Here is an 18,175-nt window from a genome sequence, read left to right on the forward strand (position 1 = left end):
GTTCCATATGAATTTGAGGATCAGCCTTTTAATTTCTGCAAAAAAGGGCCAGTGGCTTAGGGTCTCCCAGTCCATTTTTTTCTGAGAAATGCTAAACACTGGATCTGCAGGTTGCTATACTGCCATCTTAACAATATTAAATCTTCCAATCCATGAACACAGGATGTCATTCCATTTCTTTAAGTCTTCTTTAATTTCTTTCAGCAAAGTTTTATAGTTTTCAATATACACATCTAAACATGCAGTGTGCAAGTGTAAATTAGCCAGTGGACAAGAGAAGGGCTTTCTTTTTCTTTTTTGAGACAGAGTCTCGCACTGTTGCCCGGGCTATAGTGCAATGGCACAATCTTGGCTCACTGCAACCTCCGCCTCCCAGGTTCAAGCGGTTCTTCTGCCTCAGCCTCCCGAGTAGCTGGAATTACAGGCGCCCGCCACCACGCCCGGCTAATTTTTTGTATTTTTAGTAGAGATGAGGTTTCACTACGTTGGCCAGGCTGAACTCAAATGCCTGACCTCCCAAAGTGCTGGGATCACAGGCGTGAGCCACAGCACCCAGCCCGGAAAGGCTTTCTTGATTAAGTTTATTACTAGGTATTTTATTCTTTTGAGTGTTACTGTAAAAGAAATTTTCATTTCTTCATTGCTGGTGCACAAAATCACTAATTTTTTGTGTGCTGATCTTTTACCATGCAACTTTGCTGAATTCATTTATTAGCTCTAGCTGTGCGTGCGTGTGTGTGTGCGCGTGCGTGTGTATTTTATAGCACTTTCTATATACAGAATCATGTCATGGGGCCCATTATTAAATGAAAATTAATTTGTATTTCATAATGGTCTAGTTCATGTTAGTTCCATGAAACATCATAAGACAAAATAACTTTAACAAATCCATGGTTTCAAAAAATGCACTTTATGCTTTAAAAACTAAATGGGAGGCAAAGCCCAACAATCCCTCAAGTGAATCTTACGAAAAGGATTAGAACTCTCAGTTGGCAAACATATTTGTTGGCAACAGAAATCTCCTTAGATATCCTAAGGAGATATCCTGGTTCCATCTAAATTCCTTCATGAATGTGTACAGTTCTCAGGAGTCAAAGTTGTTGTCAGAAGGCATGGATTACTGCCATAGACGCTGCTCATAGTTACATGAACTTTTTTTTTAAAGGCATGTTGAAACTCTGAGTTAACAGGTGAACATGAGAAAGAAAAAAGAAAACTCTTAAAACATCAATAGAGTAGGAGGGAAAGAAAAGCTGAAACCTCTAAGTTAAAAAAAAAAAAAAGCAGAAATTCACCAGTAACATTTCTGAGAAATGAGAAAAATCTATTGGAAAAATCTGACAGGCATAATCAAAATAAAGAAAAAAAGAAACGATATCAAAAAGCCAAATCTAATTGGATATTGTCAGAATGTGATTAAGAATAGGCTCACAACACTGTGCCTATAGTTAACAATACTGTATTCTACATGGAAAAATTTGACAAGAGGATAGATCTCGTGTTAAGTGTTCTTAGCACAATTCTGTTTTTTAAAAGGGAATACACTTATAGTCATAGAAATTTTGCTGTGTAGAAATAGAGAAAAAGTCAAAAGTCTTCGGCTATTCAGGAATATAAAATGTCCATCAAACTGTTATAATGAACTTTTATAAAGAAGCATTCATAATGTTCTTTATTAGTAGCTCTTGCCAGGCGGTGGCTCACGCCTGCAATCCCAGCACTTTGGGAGGCCGAGGCAGGCTGATCACCTGCGGTCGGGAGTTCGAGACCAGCCTGACCAACACAGAGAAACCCTGTCTGTACTAAAAATACAAAACTAGCTGGGTGTGGTGGCACATGCCTGTAATCCCAGCTACTCGGGAGGCTGAGGCAGGAGAATTGCTTGAACCCAGGAGGTGGAGGATGTAGTGAGCTGAAATCGCACCATTGTACTCCAGCCTGGGCAACAAGAGTGAAACTTTGTCTCAAAAAAGAAAAAAAAGAAAAAAAAAAGTAGTAGTTTTCTAACTCATTAATAGATATTTCTAGCAACCAATTTTATGCAAATGTCATGTTCTAAAACTTTGTAAACTCCCAGAGGGCAATACTGATTTAAACTCTGCAATCTTAGATTTGAAACAATAACATATTAAGAGAATATACAGCGATGAGAATATATTGAGATCATAAATAATTAAGCTCACTAATAATGATCCCCAACTAGATGCCTGGCAGTGTGGTGGGTGCTGGGATATAGAATGAGTAAAACAGATTTGTTCCTATCCTCAATATTTATCTAATGGAGAAGACTGCTATTAAGTCATTATAGGTGTGAAGAATTTAGTCAGGAAGACTCTCAGGATTCCAAGGGAACACAGAGCAAGAAGTGTAGGGCATCCCTGAGCAATTTTCCTTTACGTGGAGATTGAAGAATGAGTGGCAGTCAGCCAGGCAGAGGGGAGAGAAAGCTCAAGAGAGAAAATTTTAGACAGAACAACATACGAGAAAGCTTCGTGTAGAAATAGGTAGAGTGGAAAGAGAACTGTGGAGTCCACAGTGGGGGAGACAGTGGAGCAAGACACAGCCGGAAAATTCTCCAGAGCTCTGATGATTCCGGTGACAGTGTTTTTGTAAATGCCAACGTTTTCAGTAGCACTGTCACCTCCTTTGTCTTACTAGTAAATATCTTAGGTGCTCACAAGAACATCAAGGTCAATATATTATGAATTTCATCTAATATACAGGCCCTTTTAATAAAAGGCATATTTCTATCAAGGTGAAAGTGCCTACTTACAGTATCAAGTATTTCTTTGGTGTGAGCTGCTGACAGGCAAAACCTGGCTCTGGACTCAATAATCGGGGTGGCAGGAAATCCAACCACAACGACACCGATGTTCCGCTTCAGCATCTCCCGTCCAAAGGCGCTGCAAAGGGGAAAACGAGAAACAGAAGCCAGGAGGAGTAAGAAAGCACTCATTGCAGACGACTTGCTGTCCCCAATGATTTCAACTTTTTGGTGATGCAGGCATTGGAGACTTCTAATAAGAGCTTCTTTTAACTTCTTTTAAAGTTAAAATGGATAGCTCACAAATACGTTTAAAGTCAATCCTGAGGCAGTCTTCTCCTATATGGTGTCCTTCACAAAACTGAAATAACCAGCCTGGGCAACATGGCGAAATCCCGTCTCTACCAAAAATACAAAAATTAGCTGAGTGCGGTGGCATGCACCTGTAGTCCCAGCTACTCAGGAGGCTGAGGCATGAGAATCTCTTGAAGCCAGGAGGCGGAAGCTGTAGTGAGCCATGATCACACCACTGAGCCTGAGCGATAGCCTGAGCAACAGAGCAAGATTCTGTCTCAAAAAAAAAAAGTATCCCTGATATATATAATAGTGGTTCAGAGGCTTCAAAATGAACCTGTATTTAATTAAAATCTGGTCCTTGAAATGTTAAGCTTGGCAGTTTAACATGAGTCCTCAAATTCTGAGGATTCTGCAGCTGTGGGGGATCTGCTATAACATGGCACATCTTTTCTTCTAGCAGAATGGCTGACTGGCATGAGCTCTCCAGATCACGCACTTCTTTGATTGTCTTGGGAATAACACTGCTTCAGAATTCAGGGCTTCCTTTGGTGTCTGTAAGGCCAGTTCACCTGCTGGCTTCAACCGATTACTCAGACCACACAATTCGTGTTTCACAATCCCCCACCCCTACCAGAAGCCAAACTGGAGGCCTGTGGCCTTACTCCACATCTGTGTCTTGTCTAAATAACACATTCTAACTTTTATTTAATTTTGTCTACTAAATTATTTTATTTTATTTTTTTTTTTTAGTCTCTCACTGTCGCCAGGCTGGAGTGCAATGGTGCGATCTTGGCTCACCACAACCTCCACCTCCCGGGTTCTAGCAATTCTCCTGCCTCAGCTTCCCGAGTAGCTGGGATTACAGGTATGCGCCACCACACCCAGATAATTTTTGTATTTTTAGTAGAGACGGGGTTTCACCATGTTGGCCAAGATGCTCTTGATCTCCTGACCTTGTGAGCCACTGCACCAGACCCAAATTACGTTGTTCTTTGTCTTTTCCTCTTGTTGACCTCCCTTATGTTTTAACTTCTCCTTTAAGCTATTTACAGCATTTGTTTGAGAATTAAAAAATCTGGCCGGGCCAGTGGCTCATACCTGTAATCCCAGCATTTTGGGAGGCCGAGCTGGGCAGATCACCTGAGGTCAGGAGTTGGAGACTGGCCTGGCCAACATGGTGAAACTCCATCTCCACTAAAAAATACAAAGATTAGCCAGGTGTGGTGGCACACATCTGTAACCCAGCTACTGGGGAGGCTGAAGCACAAGATTTGCTTGAACCCAGGAGGTGGAGGTTACAGGAAGCCGAGATCGCGCCATTGCACTCCAGCCTGGGCAATATAGATCCTGCACATTTGGCATTACATTAATGCCAGCCTTTTCAGCCTTTTCCCACTCTCTGTAGTACCGGTACATCTTCCTCAACATACCTCCGTTGTGTCAGCATGAACCTGGGTGCCCTGTAACTTCAGCACAGGCTCCCAAACTGTCTAGTGCCTTATTCTAATTCTTCTTCACCTTCTCTAAATCTTTCCTAATTAAAGTATACACAGTCAGTTGCACCTATATAGAATAAAGGAGACACAGCCTTCTTTAAAGAGAGAGCTCTAGACTGAGTCCTTTGGATCTGATAACTCTTCGTGTTTGTTTATGAGAATTCCACTTAAAGAAGAATGAAGAAAATCCTTCCCCATATCCCCTCTGAAGCCATAATACTAACTACCCATATGACTTCATGTTGAAACCCGAATTCCTCTTTTTCTCTCAGGGAGGACCTTTTCCTTACTTCCCTTTCATTTTCTTTGAATCACATTACTTCCAGGCTCCCTGATTTAATTTCCTCCCCCTTTTCATTTCAGTAAACACTTACTGAGTGTTGGAGACTGTGGTGGACACGGGGGATTAAAAAATTTTAAAAAATTGCTCCTTCAATGAGTTCAAACTGGAGAAATGCTTTAAGATCCAGCTCAAAACTCACCCATCCAACGAGATGTGCCTCTCTTACTGAGCCTGTACTCAGCAGGTCGCTCCTTTATTCTGCATCTGCAGGGCCACTTTGCATATAATAAAATTTGTTCAGTATAATTACTGTTCATTTGCTTTTCAAATGTCTTCTGGTTTCATTATATATCTGGACTTCTCAAATACATTGAAAGCTATCGTAGGGCAAGACTTTCCATTATGTATGCCTCGTACAAACCAAAGAAGCTGGTGTAATCTGCACACCTGGCAAGTATCCAGTAACAAACACACTCTGATAAAATCTCTCTGACCTCATGGCCCATTGCTCCCCCTGGGACACTGTGCTGCAATTCTAGGGACCTCTCTGCTACTCTTAGGTCACCTAAGCAAGCGCGCTCCTGCACTGTGGCCTTTGCACAGATGCTTCTTTCTCCAATGGTTAACTGTCAGCTCCTTCAAATCATTTTTCCTTCCCATGGAGGCTTACTTACCCTGACCACGCTATTTAATAGTGTTATCTGCCCGCCCACAGGGCACTCTCAACTCCCCATATAGGTCCTGCTCTATTTTTTTCCATAGCACTTGACACCTTCTAACATAGTACACAGTTCATTTATTACGTCTGTCTGACTGTTGCCCCTACTAGACTGTAAGCTCCACAAGGACAGAGATGTTTGTATTTTATTCACTGATCTATCCCAGGCCCCTAGAGAGTACATGAAACTCAAATGTTTAATGAAAGAACAACAAATTAACATACCTAACAATTTGGAATTCACTATTTGATCTATGGCATATGTACCAAATGAAGGTTAACACAATAAGGACAAGACCGTTTTCCCTAACGAAATACATAAGCCCTAGTCTCACATCACAGATAAGTATAAGGACAGACTAGTCTGTGATCTGCAACAAAACATACCCAATTTTGGCAGGCATGTAGAGCATCAAAGGCACTACTGGAGAGTCTTCATTTCCATAGATGATGAAGCCCATCTCCTTCAGGCGTCTCCTGAAATACCTGGTGTTTTCGGCTAACTGCTGTACACACTCTTTACCTGCAAAGTCGTGGTGAGAGAAAACAAAATAATATTAAGTAAAAAGGAATGGAAAAAAAGACAGCAATCTCCTCTATCTCCATTCTACCTAATCAGTTCTGTTTCGTTTTTTCCCATTTCACCATAAAATATTTTACACAGTAAACTGAAAGGACTATAAATGTAAAATGTCTCATTTTGTATTCTGTCATTCTACCTGTTAACAGCAGAAGTTATAATAATGTAAAAAACGTTTAATGGAGCGTTAGCATCCTCAAAGAATTTCAGCCATACCCCCTCACTGAGCACTCCACAAATCCCTTGACAGTAGGCAGGGTATTTATGATTATCTTCATATGATAGGTCAGGAGACTCTCACCAAGGTGGTGACATGCCTACAGTTGCACAACAGTAGGTGCCACATTACAAGTAGCAAGTGGCACAGCTTCAACTAGAATTTACGTCTTCTAACTTTAAGATTCATTCCAATCAACTGTGATGCAAATAAATTTTACACATGAGACCAGAGATGAAGCAATTTAGTCCCTCAAATTTTCATCTTCTGAGTTTCATTTTGTTGTTTCCTTACAATTTTTTTTTTTTTTTTTTTTTTTTGAGACGGCATCTCGCTCTGTTGCCCAGGCTGGAGTGCAACGACACGATCTCAGCTCACTGCAATCTCTGCTTCCCGGCTTCAAGCAATTCTCCTGTCTCAGCTTCCTGAATAGCTGGGGTTACAGGCGCACACCACCACTTCCAGCTAATTTTTGTATTTTTAGTAGAGACAGGGTTACGCCATGTTGGCCAGGCTGGTCTCGAACGCTTAACCTCAAGTGATCCGCCCACCTTGGCCTCCCAAAGTGCTGGGATTACAGACGTGAGCCACTGCACCCTGCCTGTTTCCTTAAAACTCTAATCAGACAGCAGTAGCATATTTGTAACAGTATAAAGTCGTATCTTTAATCCTATTGTGCTCATCTTCCCTAAAACACAAATGGATTAAAACGCACATTTCTGTAACTGCGAACTGACTAAATAATTGGGCAGGTTTTGACATTATGGTAAATTGATCTTTGAAAAGATATCCAAATAATTGTTCTGTTATACAGAGCAATGCAATAAATTTAAAAGATCCACTTGTAAAAGGCTAAGAACTATTATAGAATCTTCTCAACCATAAATACTCATGAATAAAAAAGGCTGCAGTAATTTTCATATATAGATTATAAAATCAGCAATTTTTTTTTCTTTTTTCTTTTTTTTGAGATGGAGTCTTGCTCTGTCGCCCAGGCTGGAGTGCAGTGGCGCAATCTTGGCTCACTGCAAGCTCCGCCTCCCAGGTTCACGCCATTCTCCTGCCTCAGCCTCCCAAGTAGCTGGGACTACAGGCACCCACCACCTCGCCTGGCTAATTTTTTGTATTTTTAGTAGAGACGGGGCTTTACCGTGTTAGCCAGGATGGTCTCGATCTCCTGACCTTGTGATCTGCCCACCTCGGCCTCCCAAAGTGCTAGGATTACAGGCGTGAGCCACCATGCCCAGCCAAAGTTCTTATTTTTAAAAATCCAAACATGATACATAAGTTCTTATGACAAATTAGCCAGACATACAGATAGCTAACAAATGTCCTTAGAATTGGAATACTAACATATCCATCATTCATGGGAAGCTACTCTAGATAAGTTGGCCACAAATAAGTCAAAATTAATACTCTTTATGCAGATAATTTCAAGTTGATCAGAGAAAAACACTCAAGCTTAGATTAGCCTCGTGTGAACACTGAAGAGCATCATTTATGTCATCATTTAAGTTACAAAGAAGAAAGCAGATATTAAAATGTGTTATATTTAAGTATGTTGGGAACTGATGAGCCAAGTACCCTAATTTCCCCCTAGAAATATCAATACCTGCTTAATCTACATTTAGAAGATGAGACTTCTTTCAGTCATGGAGTACTAGAGACTGGATTTACCTTCCTGCTGTAAACAATAGGAAACTGGACAAAGTACATAAACAATGACTTTTAGACACTGAGCCACGGGGAGTGCCAGACTGCGTTGCCTAAAGGCAGGCCACAGGCTGCTGCACAGGGAAGGAGGGCCCAGTCTTGCCAGCTGAGGACATCTGAGATTGGAGTGGAGAGCTGTCCGTTGAGATCAGAGCTGGGGAGGCTGCGGGGGCTAGAATTTGCTGGGCAGTGTACAGGAGCAGGGAGCGGGGGTGTGATGAGAGCACTTTAGGGATCTGCAGAGGGGTCCCTTTGAACTTTGGGAAGAGTACTGATTTGTATACACACGAAGGGAAGCTAGCAGAGGCTGGGGAAAAGATCCATCAGAAAGCAATAGGCCAAACAATCCTGCACTCACATGGAGCTGGGAATAGTTTGTATTTTTATCCACCAAAATGTAAAGATCTTATAATATGTGGGTTATCTAACAGAGTCCTCAGAAGGGGACTCCACTCCTATCACCTTAGTAGTGGAGACAAATTAACCCTAGACTAAAAATTGGTCTGAACCCACCCTAACCTTAAAAGCAAGCCTTGCAAGGATCCTGTTGATTCCAGGAACAAAGTCCAACATTACCTAAAGGAAAACAACAAGATATAGAACCTACCAATGTAAAATTAACAATGTCCAACATATAATTTTAAAATTCTAGGCATTCAAAGAAACAGGAAAATATGATGTACAACCAGCGGAAAAGTCAGTTAATAAAAACTGACCAGAAATAACAGAGTGTTAGCAGATACGGATGTTAAAGGCCATTATAAATATGATCTATATGTTCAAAAAGGTAGAAGAAACATGAGGAGAGAAATATATAAAAAGGAACAAATGATTACTAAGGCAATAATGCTGATGAATCTCAAAACTTATATAACGTTCATTGAAATAACCCAGACATGAGACTGCATACTGTATGAATTTGTTTGTATGAAACTCTAAAAAGACATACTATAATGACAGAAAACAGATTCATGGTTGCCAGAAAGTATGGGAAGGGGGCTAATAGCAAAGGGGCAGGAGGGAACTTTCAGGAGAGGCGATGAAAATATTCTAACTTTGATTGTGGCATGGTTATAAGATTGGATACATGGGGCTGGGCGTGGTGGCTCACGCCTGTAATCCCAGCACTTTGGGAGGCCGAGGCAGGTGGATCATCTGAGCTCAGAACTTCGAGACCAGCCTGGCCAACGTGGCGAAACCCCATCTCTACTAAAAATACAAAAATTAGCCAGGCGTGGTGGCGGGCGCCTGTAATCCCAGCTACTAGGGAGGTTGAGGCAGGAGAATTGCTTGAACCTGGGAGGTGGAGGTTGCAGTAAGCTGAGATCGCCCCACTGCACTCCAGTCTGGGTGACAGAGGGAGACTCTGTCTCTAACATAACATAACATAACATAACATAACATAACATAACATAACATAACATAACATAACTAAAATAAAATAAAATATAAAAAGACTGGATATATGTCAAAACTCAGGGAATTTATTAGTTGAGTGTACATTAATTTTTTCTGCATCCAATTTACCATTTTACAACTCACCACCCTTTTATTTTTTTCCTTTTCTTTTTTGAGACAGGGTCTTACCATGTCACCCAGGCTGGAGGGCAGTGGCACAATCTTGACTCACTGCAACCTCTGTCTCCCGGGCTCAAGGGATCCTTCTGCTTTATTCTCCCGAAGCTAAGACTACAGGTGTGTATCAACACGCCCGGCTAATTTTTTGTTTTATTTTTTGTAGAAATGAAATTTCACCATTGTTACCCAGGCTGGTCTGGATGTCCTGGGCTCAAGTGATCCACCTGCCTGACCTCCCAAAGTGCTGGGATTACAGGTGTGAGCCACCATGCCGCCCAGCCATCACCTTTTAAAAAAATCACAAACCTTTTAGCTATCTAATCACAAATTAACTAGCCTCTGTTAAAAAAAAAAAAAAAGTTTTTTCAAACTAAAAATGGAACTACCATACAATCCAGCAATCCCACTACTGCTGTTTATCCAAATAAAAGGAAATCAGTGTATCAAAAGGATATGTGCACAGCTGTATTTACTGCAACACTATTCACAATAGCCACGATACGGAATCAATCTAAGTATCAGCAGATGAATGGATAAAGAAAATGTGGCAGATACACACAATGGAATACTATCCAGCCATGAAAACAATGAAATGCTGCCATTTGGCCGGGCGCGGTGGCTCAAGCCTGTAATCCCAGCACTTTGGGAGGCCGAGACGGGCGGATCACAAGGTCAGGAGATCGAGACCATCCTGGCTAACACGGTGGAACCCCGTCTCTACTAAAAAATACAAAAAAAAAATTAGCCAGGCGAGGTGGCAGGCGCCTGTAGTCCCAGCTACTCGGGAGGCTGAGGCAGGAGAATGGCGTGAACCCGGGAGGAGGAGCTTGCAGTGAGCCGAGATCTGGCCACTGCACTCCAGCCTGGGCAACAGAGCAAGACTCTGTCTCAAAAAAAAAAAAAAAAAAAAAAAAGAAATGCTGCCATTTGCGCAACATGGATGGCACTGAAGGTCATGATGTTAAGTGAAATGAGCCAGGCACGGAAAGACACATGTCGCATGTTCTGACTCATGAGGGAGCTACCTCCTCTCTCGCGGAGGTAGAGAGTAGAACAGTGGTTACCAGAGTCTGGGAAGGGTAGGGAAAGGAGGATTGAAGAGAGGTTGGTTAATGGGTACAAACATATAGTTAAACAGGAGGAATAAATTATAGCATTTGATAGCACAGGATGACTACAGTTAACAGTAGTTTATCGTGTATTTCAAAATAGCTAGAAGAGCTGAAATGTTCTAAACACAAAGAAATAACAAATGTTTGAGGTGATGCATATCCTAAATACTAGATTTGATCAGAGTATTTGATACTGTATGCATGTATCAAAATATCATACGTACCCCATAAATATTATTATGTATCAATTTTTACAAAAAGGAAAGCCAGGCAGAGTGGTGTGATTCTGGCTACTTGGGTGGCTGAGGCAGGAGGATCTCTGGAGTCAGCAGTTCGGTGCTGTAGTGAGCTATGATTGCACCTGTAAACAGCCACTGCACTCCAGCCTTGGTAACATAGTGAGACTCTTGTCACTTACGAAAAATTAGCCAGGCACAGTGGCTCATGTCTGTAATCCCAGTACTTTGGGAGGCCAAGGTGGGTGGATCACCTGAGGTCAGGAGTTTGAGACTAGCCTGACCAAATGGAGAAGTTCCATCTCTACTAAAAATACAGAGTTAGCCAGGCATGGTGGCACATGCTTGTAATCCCAGCTACTCAGGAGGCTGAGGCAGGAGAATCGCTTGAACCTGGTAGGCAAAGGTTGCTGTGAGCCGAGATCGCGCCACTGTACTCCAGCCTGGGCAATAAGAGCGAAACTCCATCTCGAAAAAAAAAAAAAAGAAAAATTAAAAAAAATGTAAAAAGGGCTGGGCTCGGTGGCTCACGCCTGTAATCCCAGCACTTTGGGAGGCTGAGGCGGGCAGATCACGAGGTCAGGAGATTGAGACCATCCTGGCTAACATGGTGAAACCCCGGCTCTACTAAAAATACAAAAACAAAATTAGGTGGGCGCGCTGGCGGGTGCCTGTAGTCCCAGCTACTCGGGAGGCTGAGGCGAGAGAATGGCGTGAACCCGGGAGGCGGAGCTTGCAGTGGGCCGAGATTATGCCACTGCACTCCAGCCTGGGTGACAGAGTGTGACTCCCTCTTAAGTAAGTAAGTAAGTAAATAAATAAATAAATAAATAAATAAATAAATAAAGTGGTCTGTTATCCTTTAAAATTGCTAGGCTGAACCATCAAACTGCCAATATGCCACCATTTTTGACCTTAAAACAGGCAATTTCTTACAGTTTAACCTATTAATTTCAAAGAGAGTAACAGGAAAATAAAACTAGTAAAATAAATGTAGACAAATCAGTAAACCCTGGCATTTACACATGTTAGAAAATAGTTATCCCTTGCTCTTGAAGTGAAACTGAATCTTAACAGACAACACAGTTACCCACTTTGACTTGAATATCATATAAAATACCAGTTAATATTTATGCAAGAAGACCAATTGCTATTTAACGCCAATCTAGTAGCTCAGTCCTAACGATTTTTCACTGCAGAGTTTCAGCAAGTATCTGGTCTAATACAGACTTGAAACAAAGAAGAAAGTTTCGCATTGTTTAAAAAAATACTAACTCTTAAAAGGTTTTTATCTTTGGCTCAGAAAGAACACAGATGGAAATATAAGAGGTCAGAATTCTTTCCTACTTTTCAAACATAAATCTTTACTTTTAAGGGTGATAAAAAGCATAAAAGCAATTTGGAGGAGAAAAATCTGTACTGACTCTTGAACTTTACAAATAAACTTCACTGTGTGGCTGTCCTTTTGGACTTCTTCAATATGGTTTGTTAGAATACAACTATTTTTAGGAACTCTACTGTAAAAAATCTACAGCTTGGCATGCAAGAGAGAGAGAAAAGTAAATATGTAGTTAATTTCTTGGAAAATGCAGATAACCTTAATAGGTCATTTTTAGTCTTCAACCTCTTTACAATAAATTTTATTCTCAGGAAGGAAAGAACAGATATAAAAGATCAATAGGCTGTAACAGCATCATTAGATTATTTAGTTCTTTTTTTTTTTTTTCCGACAGAGTCTCACTCTGTCACCCAGGCTGGAGTGCTGTGGCGTGCTCTTGGCTCACTGCCAGCTCCACCTCCCGGGTTCATGTCATGCTCCTGCCTCAGCCTCCCGAGTAGCTGGGACTACAGGAATCCACCACCACACCCGGCTAATTTTCTGTATTTTTAGTAGAGATGGAGTTTCACCGTGTTAGCCAGGATGGTCTCAATCTCCTGACCTCATGATCCACCCCCCTTGGCCTCCCAAAGTGCTGAGATTACAGGCGTGAGCCACCGCACCCGGCCTCTTTTTTTTTTTTAATTGAGACGGAGTGTCACTCTGTTGCCCAGGCTGGAGTGCAGTGGTGTCATCTCAGCTCACCGCAATCTCTGCCTCCCAGGCTCAAGCGATTCTCCTGCCTCAGCTTCCTGAGTAGGTGGAATTACAGGCACACAGCACCATGCCTGGCTAATTTTTTGTATTTTTAGTAGAGACAGGGCTTCACTTTGTTGTCCAGGCTGGTCTTGAACTCCTGACATCAAGTGATCCATCGCATCCGGCCTAGATTTAGTTCTTTTAAGGAACTAGAAGGCCTTAAAAAGGATGGAGGGTAAAGGTTGAAGGAGCACCACAATTATCTACCTACTGGTCACCACTAGATATTGATAACCTTCAATCACGTTTACAAAACAGAGTTAGATTTAGAGAACTATCTTTATTAATCACTGCCAAACAGATTTAAGGTGTAGCCATTGCATTTCAGTTATTTTTAAAAGGAATACTTTATTAAGTCTTAATCCAAATTTCTCAAGATTCTCAGCCATGCATATAATCTTAAAGTTAGAAGGAACTACTACAGTATTACTGAAATAAACTCCATACGCCCTCCTAGATAGGTATCACTTAGAACAGACAGTGTTCTATAAATTTTCTGTATGCTCAAAACTGTTTTTTTTTTTTTTTTTGGAAACCAGGAAAAGATCCATGTAATAAAGTAAGAGATATAAAGGCAGCAGACATTTTTGTCTTAAACTAGTACTATTTAGCATTATACTTCAAAGAATAGAGCGTGTACTCACCTGCTTAAGTAGTAATATGATCTCCAGTTTAGCTGATGAGCTTTTATACAACTTATACCATAACCAACAAAAACATGTTTGAGCCTGCAGCTTCAAAAATAACATTTCTGGTGTTAACTGAAATCTTTCAAAATAAAGGACACAAATATTAAGGATGTAGGCCAGAGCTGATCCCCTAACTCATATTATACTTCATTACACGCTTCTAATCTTAGATTTTCTGAATATGCTGATATCATCTGTCTTCCAGGGGAAAATAAAATCACTGCTACTCCTCCAACTTACACTTTCCAATTAATTACGGTGCACTGAAAGAGTTAGAAATTGAAGAACTTCCCCGTCCCTCTTTTCTTCTTTTTTTTTTTTTTGAGATGGAGTTTTGCTCTTGTTGCCCAGATAGGAGTGCAATGGTGCAATCTCGGCTCACTGCAACCTCCGCCTCCCGGGTTCAGGCAATTCTCCTGCCTCAGCCTCCCAAGTAGCTGGGATTACAGGCATTGCACCACCACGCCTGGCTAATTTTGTATTTTTAGTAGAGACGGGGTTTCTCCATGTTGGTCAGGCTGGTCTCAAACTCCTGACCTCAGGTGATCTGCCCGCCTCAGCCTCCCAAAGTGCTGGGATTACAGGCGTGAGCCATGACACTCAGCACCCCCCTTTTCTTCTTAAAGGTTATATTCTCAAAGCAGGTAAAAGTTTTCTATACCAGTTCAGCGTCCCACAAACAGATAGCTCCAAGAATGGTTTCGATTAGTTTTCAACATTAACTAGGAATTACAGATATAAAGCAGGATAAAATATGGAAAAATATTACCCATCATCTAGCTCTAATATATAATAGCAAACCGAGGCTGTTTCATATCTCTCTCATTTAATAATTTATTATAAGAATTGAAGCTAACTGTCAACATTTTACTTTAACCATCTGTTTCAAAGGTCTTATTTTTGTTGTTTTTTTGTTTGCTTTTTGAGACAGAGTCTCACTCTTGTCGCCCAGGCAGGTGTGCAATGGTGCCATCTTGGCTCACTGCAACCTCTACCTCCCGGGTTCAAGAGATTCTCCTGCCTCAGCCTCCTGAGTAGTTGAGATTACAGGTGCCTGCCACCACGCCTGGCTAATTTTTTTGTATTTTTAGTAGAGACAGGGTTTCACCATGTTGGCCAGGCTGGTCTTGAACTCAAGTGATCCGCCTGCCTCAGCCTCCCAAAATGCTGGGATTACAGGCATGAGTCACCATGCCCAGACTTATTTTTGTTATTTAGAATTCTATACCTTTTCTCATATTTTACTTTGGTTGGATTATACTATAGAGAGAAAAGGAACACATTTCATTCCTGTGATGTTTCTCTTTGAAAACTTTTTTTTTTTTTTTTTAACAAATATGCCTTTTCTAGGACAGTTGAAACCAGGACATGACAAAGTATGTAGAAATACACTTACATAACCTTGATGTTTAACTTCGCCTGTGTTGTGAGTGTGTCCATATTGAAATCTAAAACTGGAACTTGTATCTTAAAGACCTCTTATACAAGTGTTTATAACATCAGATAAGTCAAAGCAAACTATATTTTCAAAGGCTATTACCAAAGTAATTATGGAAGGTCTTAGTACTGACTCCCTTTAAGCAAAGTGAGTAAAGAAAATAGAAAGCGCAGTGCTAGTCCCCATTAATGTTTGTTCTTTTCACTTTTTCCAGGAAAGCAATTTATTTTCTTTTTTTTTTTTGCGACAGAGTCACTCTGTCGCCCAGGCTGGAGTGCAGTGGTGCAATGTTCACCCACCACAACCTCCATCTCTTGGATTCAAGAGATTCTTGTGCCTCAGCCTCCCAAATAGCTGGGATTACAGATGTGTACCACCATGCCTGGCTAATTTTTTATTTTTGGTAGAGATGGGTTTTCACCATGTTGGCCAGGCTGGTCTCAAACTCCTGGGCTAATGTTATCCATCTGTCTTGGCCTCCCAAAGTTCTGGGATTACAGGCGTGAGCCACCTTGCCCGGCCCAATAAAGCAATTTCTAAACAGGGGACTATTACATTTTGCTTTGGTTACTACATCTCTAAATATTACTAAGTCAACTACTAGCCTGCCTTATCTCCTGATAAGATGGTACTTTATAGTCTATCATAAACAAAAGAAAGAATATGTTGATTTATATTAAATTTAAATTAACTAAGCATTCTTTTGTATTTATGCTGCTACAGCTAACTCCACAAGTTAGAACAACAGCTTAATCTCATCTTAACTGGAGGTATCTTGGACTTACGTGCAGGAGGAGACAGGAGTGACTGTTGTTATTACATCATTTCCAAGAACTCCAAATAGTGTGCATAGTAGAAAATCTCAGATGAAATCAAGTAACACTTTCAAAAAAAGATAACCAAACCTAGGCTAAAAACATTTCAAATTTCTATCACGCTCAACATTTAAACCACAGGATCCTTTTTTTTTTTTTTTCTAATTTTATTTATTTATTTATTTTGAGATGGAGTCTTGCTCTGTTGCCCAGACTGGAGTGCAGTGGCATGATTTCAGTTCACTGCAACCTCCACCTCCCGGGTTCAAGCGATTCTCGTGCCTCAGCCTCCTGAGTAGCTGGGATTACAGGTGCACGCCACCAGGCTTGGCTAATTTTTGTAGTTTTAGTAGAGGCAGGGTTTTGCCACATTGGCCAGGCTGGTCTCGAACTCCTGACCTCAAGTGATCCACCTACCTCGGGCTCCCAAAGTGCTGGGATTACAGGTGTGAGCCACCAGGCCTAAACCGCAAGATCTTTCAATACACCATATAAGTAACTTCTGAGAGGAAGAACAGACTTAGTAGGCTTTTCCACCTCTCCCTTTTAGAAACAAGGCATATTTCAGAGTTATGTTACAGCTAAGAAACTAAACTGATGCCCAGTGAGGTTACATATCTTAAAGTAGAGAAACCAAGACTTGACTCCCTGGTTCTTCTGGTTTCAAAGACTGGACTCTTAACCATGACTCAATGATGTACTCTAGCTCCTGTATTGCTAGGATTGACTAAAAGGGGATGTTAAGTACTTAACATAGGAATTTAGAAGAGGAACAAGTGAGAAACTGTTTCATTACAAATAATCGACAATGCATGTTGGCTCACCCTGTTGAGACTCATCTACCTACTGTGAATTCTTTCCTAACACTGCCTCCGCCACATCACACTGCTTCTCCTTCACTCTCCGGCTCTACTACATCGTGCAACATTCCAGGGAAAGAGGTGGTGCCCACAGATTTCCTTCCATCCTGCATGTTCAAAAGAGGGCACCCTGCAAAATTTCAGTCAACCATTTCCAGTGTTTCTCAGTAAGGCTGTTGTTGGCATTTTGGGCGGGACAGTTCTTGGTTGTTTAGGCTGTTTAGTGCCTTGCACAACATTTCGCATCATTGGCCTCTGGGCTGTGCATGCCAATAGTGCCACAGCAATCTAGTCTGTGACCAAAAATACCTCTAGCCTGTTCCACATGCTTCTCAGGAAGGCGGTAGTCTTCCTGGTTGACTGAGAACTACCATAGGCCCTGAAAGTTATTTCCTCACAGGGGCTATGACTTTTTCTTCTTCTTCTTCTTCTTTTTTTGATGATGGAGTTTTGCTCTTGTTGCCCACGCTAGAGTGCAATGGTGCGATCTCAGCCCACCACAACCTCCACCTCCTGGGTTCAAACGATTCTCCTCCCTCAGCCTCCTGAGTAGCTGGGATTAAGGCATGCGCCACCATGCCCAGCTAATCTTGTATTTTTAGTAGAGACGGGGTTTCTCCATGTTGGTCAGGCTGGTCTTGAACTCCTGATCTCAGGTGATCCACCCACCTTGGCCTCCCAAAGTGCTGGGATTATAGGCATGAGCCACTGCACCTAGCCTGGAATGTTTTATACTGCAATCTGGGTGGTGATTAGATGAGTATATTTATTTATGAAAATTGTAAGTCTAAGATCTGTACACTTCATTGTATGAATGTCAATACTTCAATAAGAATAAAAATAAAATTTAAAATACTTGGAAAATCACCCAAAGTTAAACAAAAATGGAATTGAGGTTAAATTTCTCATCTCTCTATTCAAGATTTTAAATAGAGCCAACTACTACTTAATAATACTGCTTTTACTAAAAAACAACAACAAAACAGAACCATCTAAATAGTACAGGTGTGGGCTCGGGAACTCTCCTCTTAGCCTTCGGTTTTAAGACAAATCTGGAAAAATACTGAAATTTTCGGTGCTGGGTATTTCAGGAATTTGTAAGATGGGGTAAGTGTTAGGAAAACAGCACTTCAAACTTCAATGTCCTGAGGCGAGAAATGAAAGCTGGCCTTCCTTTCTTTTCCCTTCTCTCTTTAAATGCTCATGTGAATGAATACACAGAATAGAAAATCCTGGTAATAA

At 41.2% G+C, this 18,175-nt stretch overlaps 1 protein-coding gene across 1 annotated transcript in view; it reads right to left on the minus strand.

Moving 5' to 3' along the window:
* SPTLC2 (serine palmitoyltransferase long chain base subunit 2) overlaps window positions 1-18,175 on the minus strand; it is a 108,697-nt gene that overhangs the window by 5,757 nt on the left and 84,765 nt on the right. Inside the window, exons 10-11 of the mRNA XM_015144257.3 lie at window positions 5,946-6,081; window positions 2,774-2,903 (exon numbers count right to left, since the gene is read on the minus strand). Coding sequence (XP_014999743.2) covers window positions 2,774-2,903; window positions 5,946-6,081 — 266 coding nt within the window. The remainder of the gene's footprint in view (window positions 1-2,773; window positions 2,904-5,945; window positions 6,082-18,175) is intronic.

The sequence above is a fragment of the Macaca mulatta genome, chromosome 7, assembly GCF_049350105.2.
Source record: "Macaca mulatta isolate MMU2019108-1 chromosome 7, T2T-MMU8v2.0, whole genome shotgun sequence".
Taxonomy (NCBI): Eukaryota; Metazoa; Chordata; class Mammalia; order Primates; family Cercopithecidae; genus Macaca; species Macaca mulatta.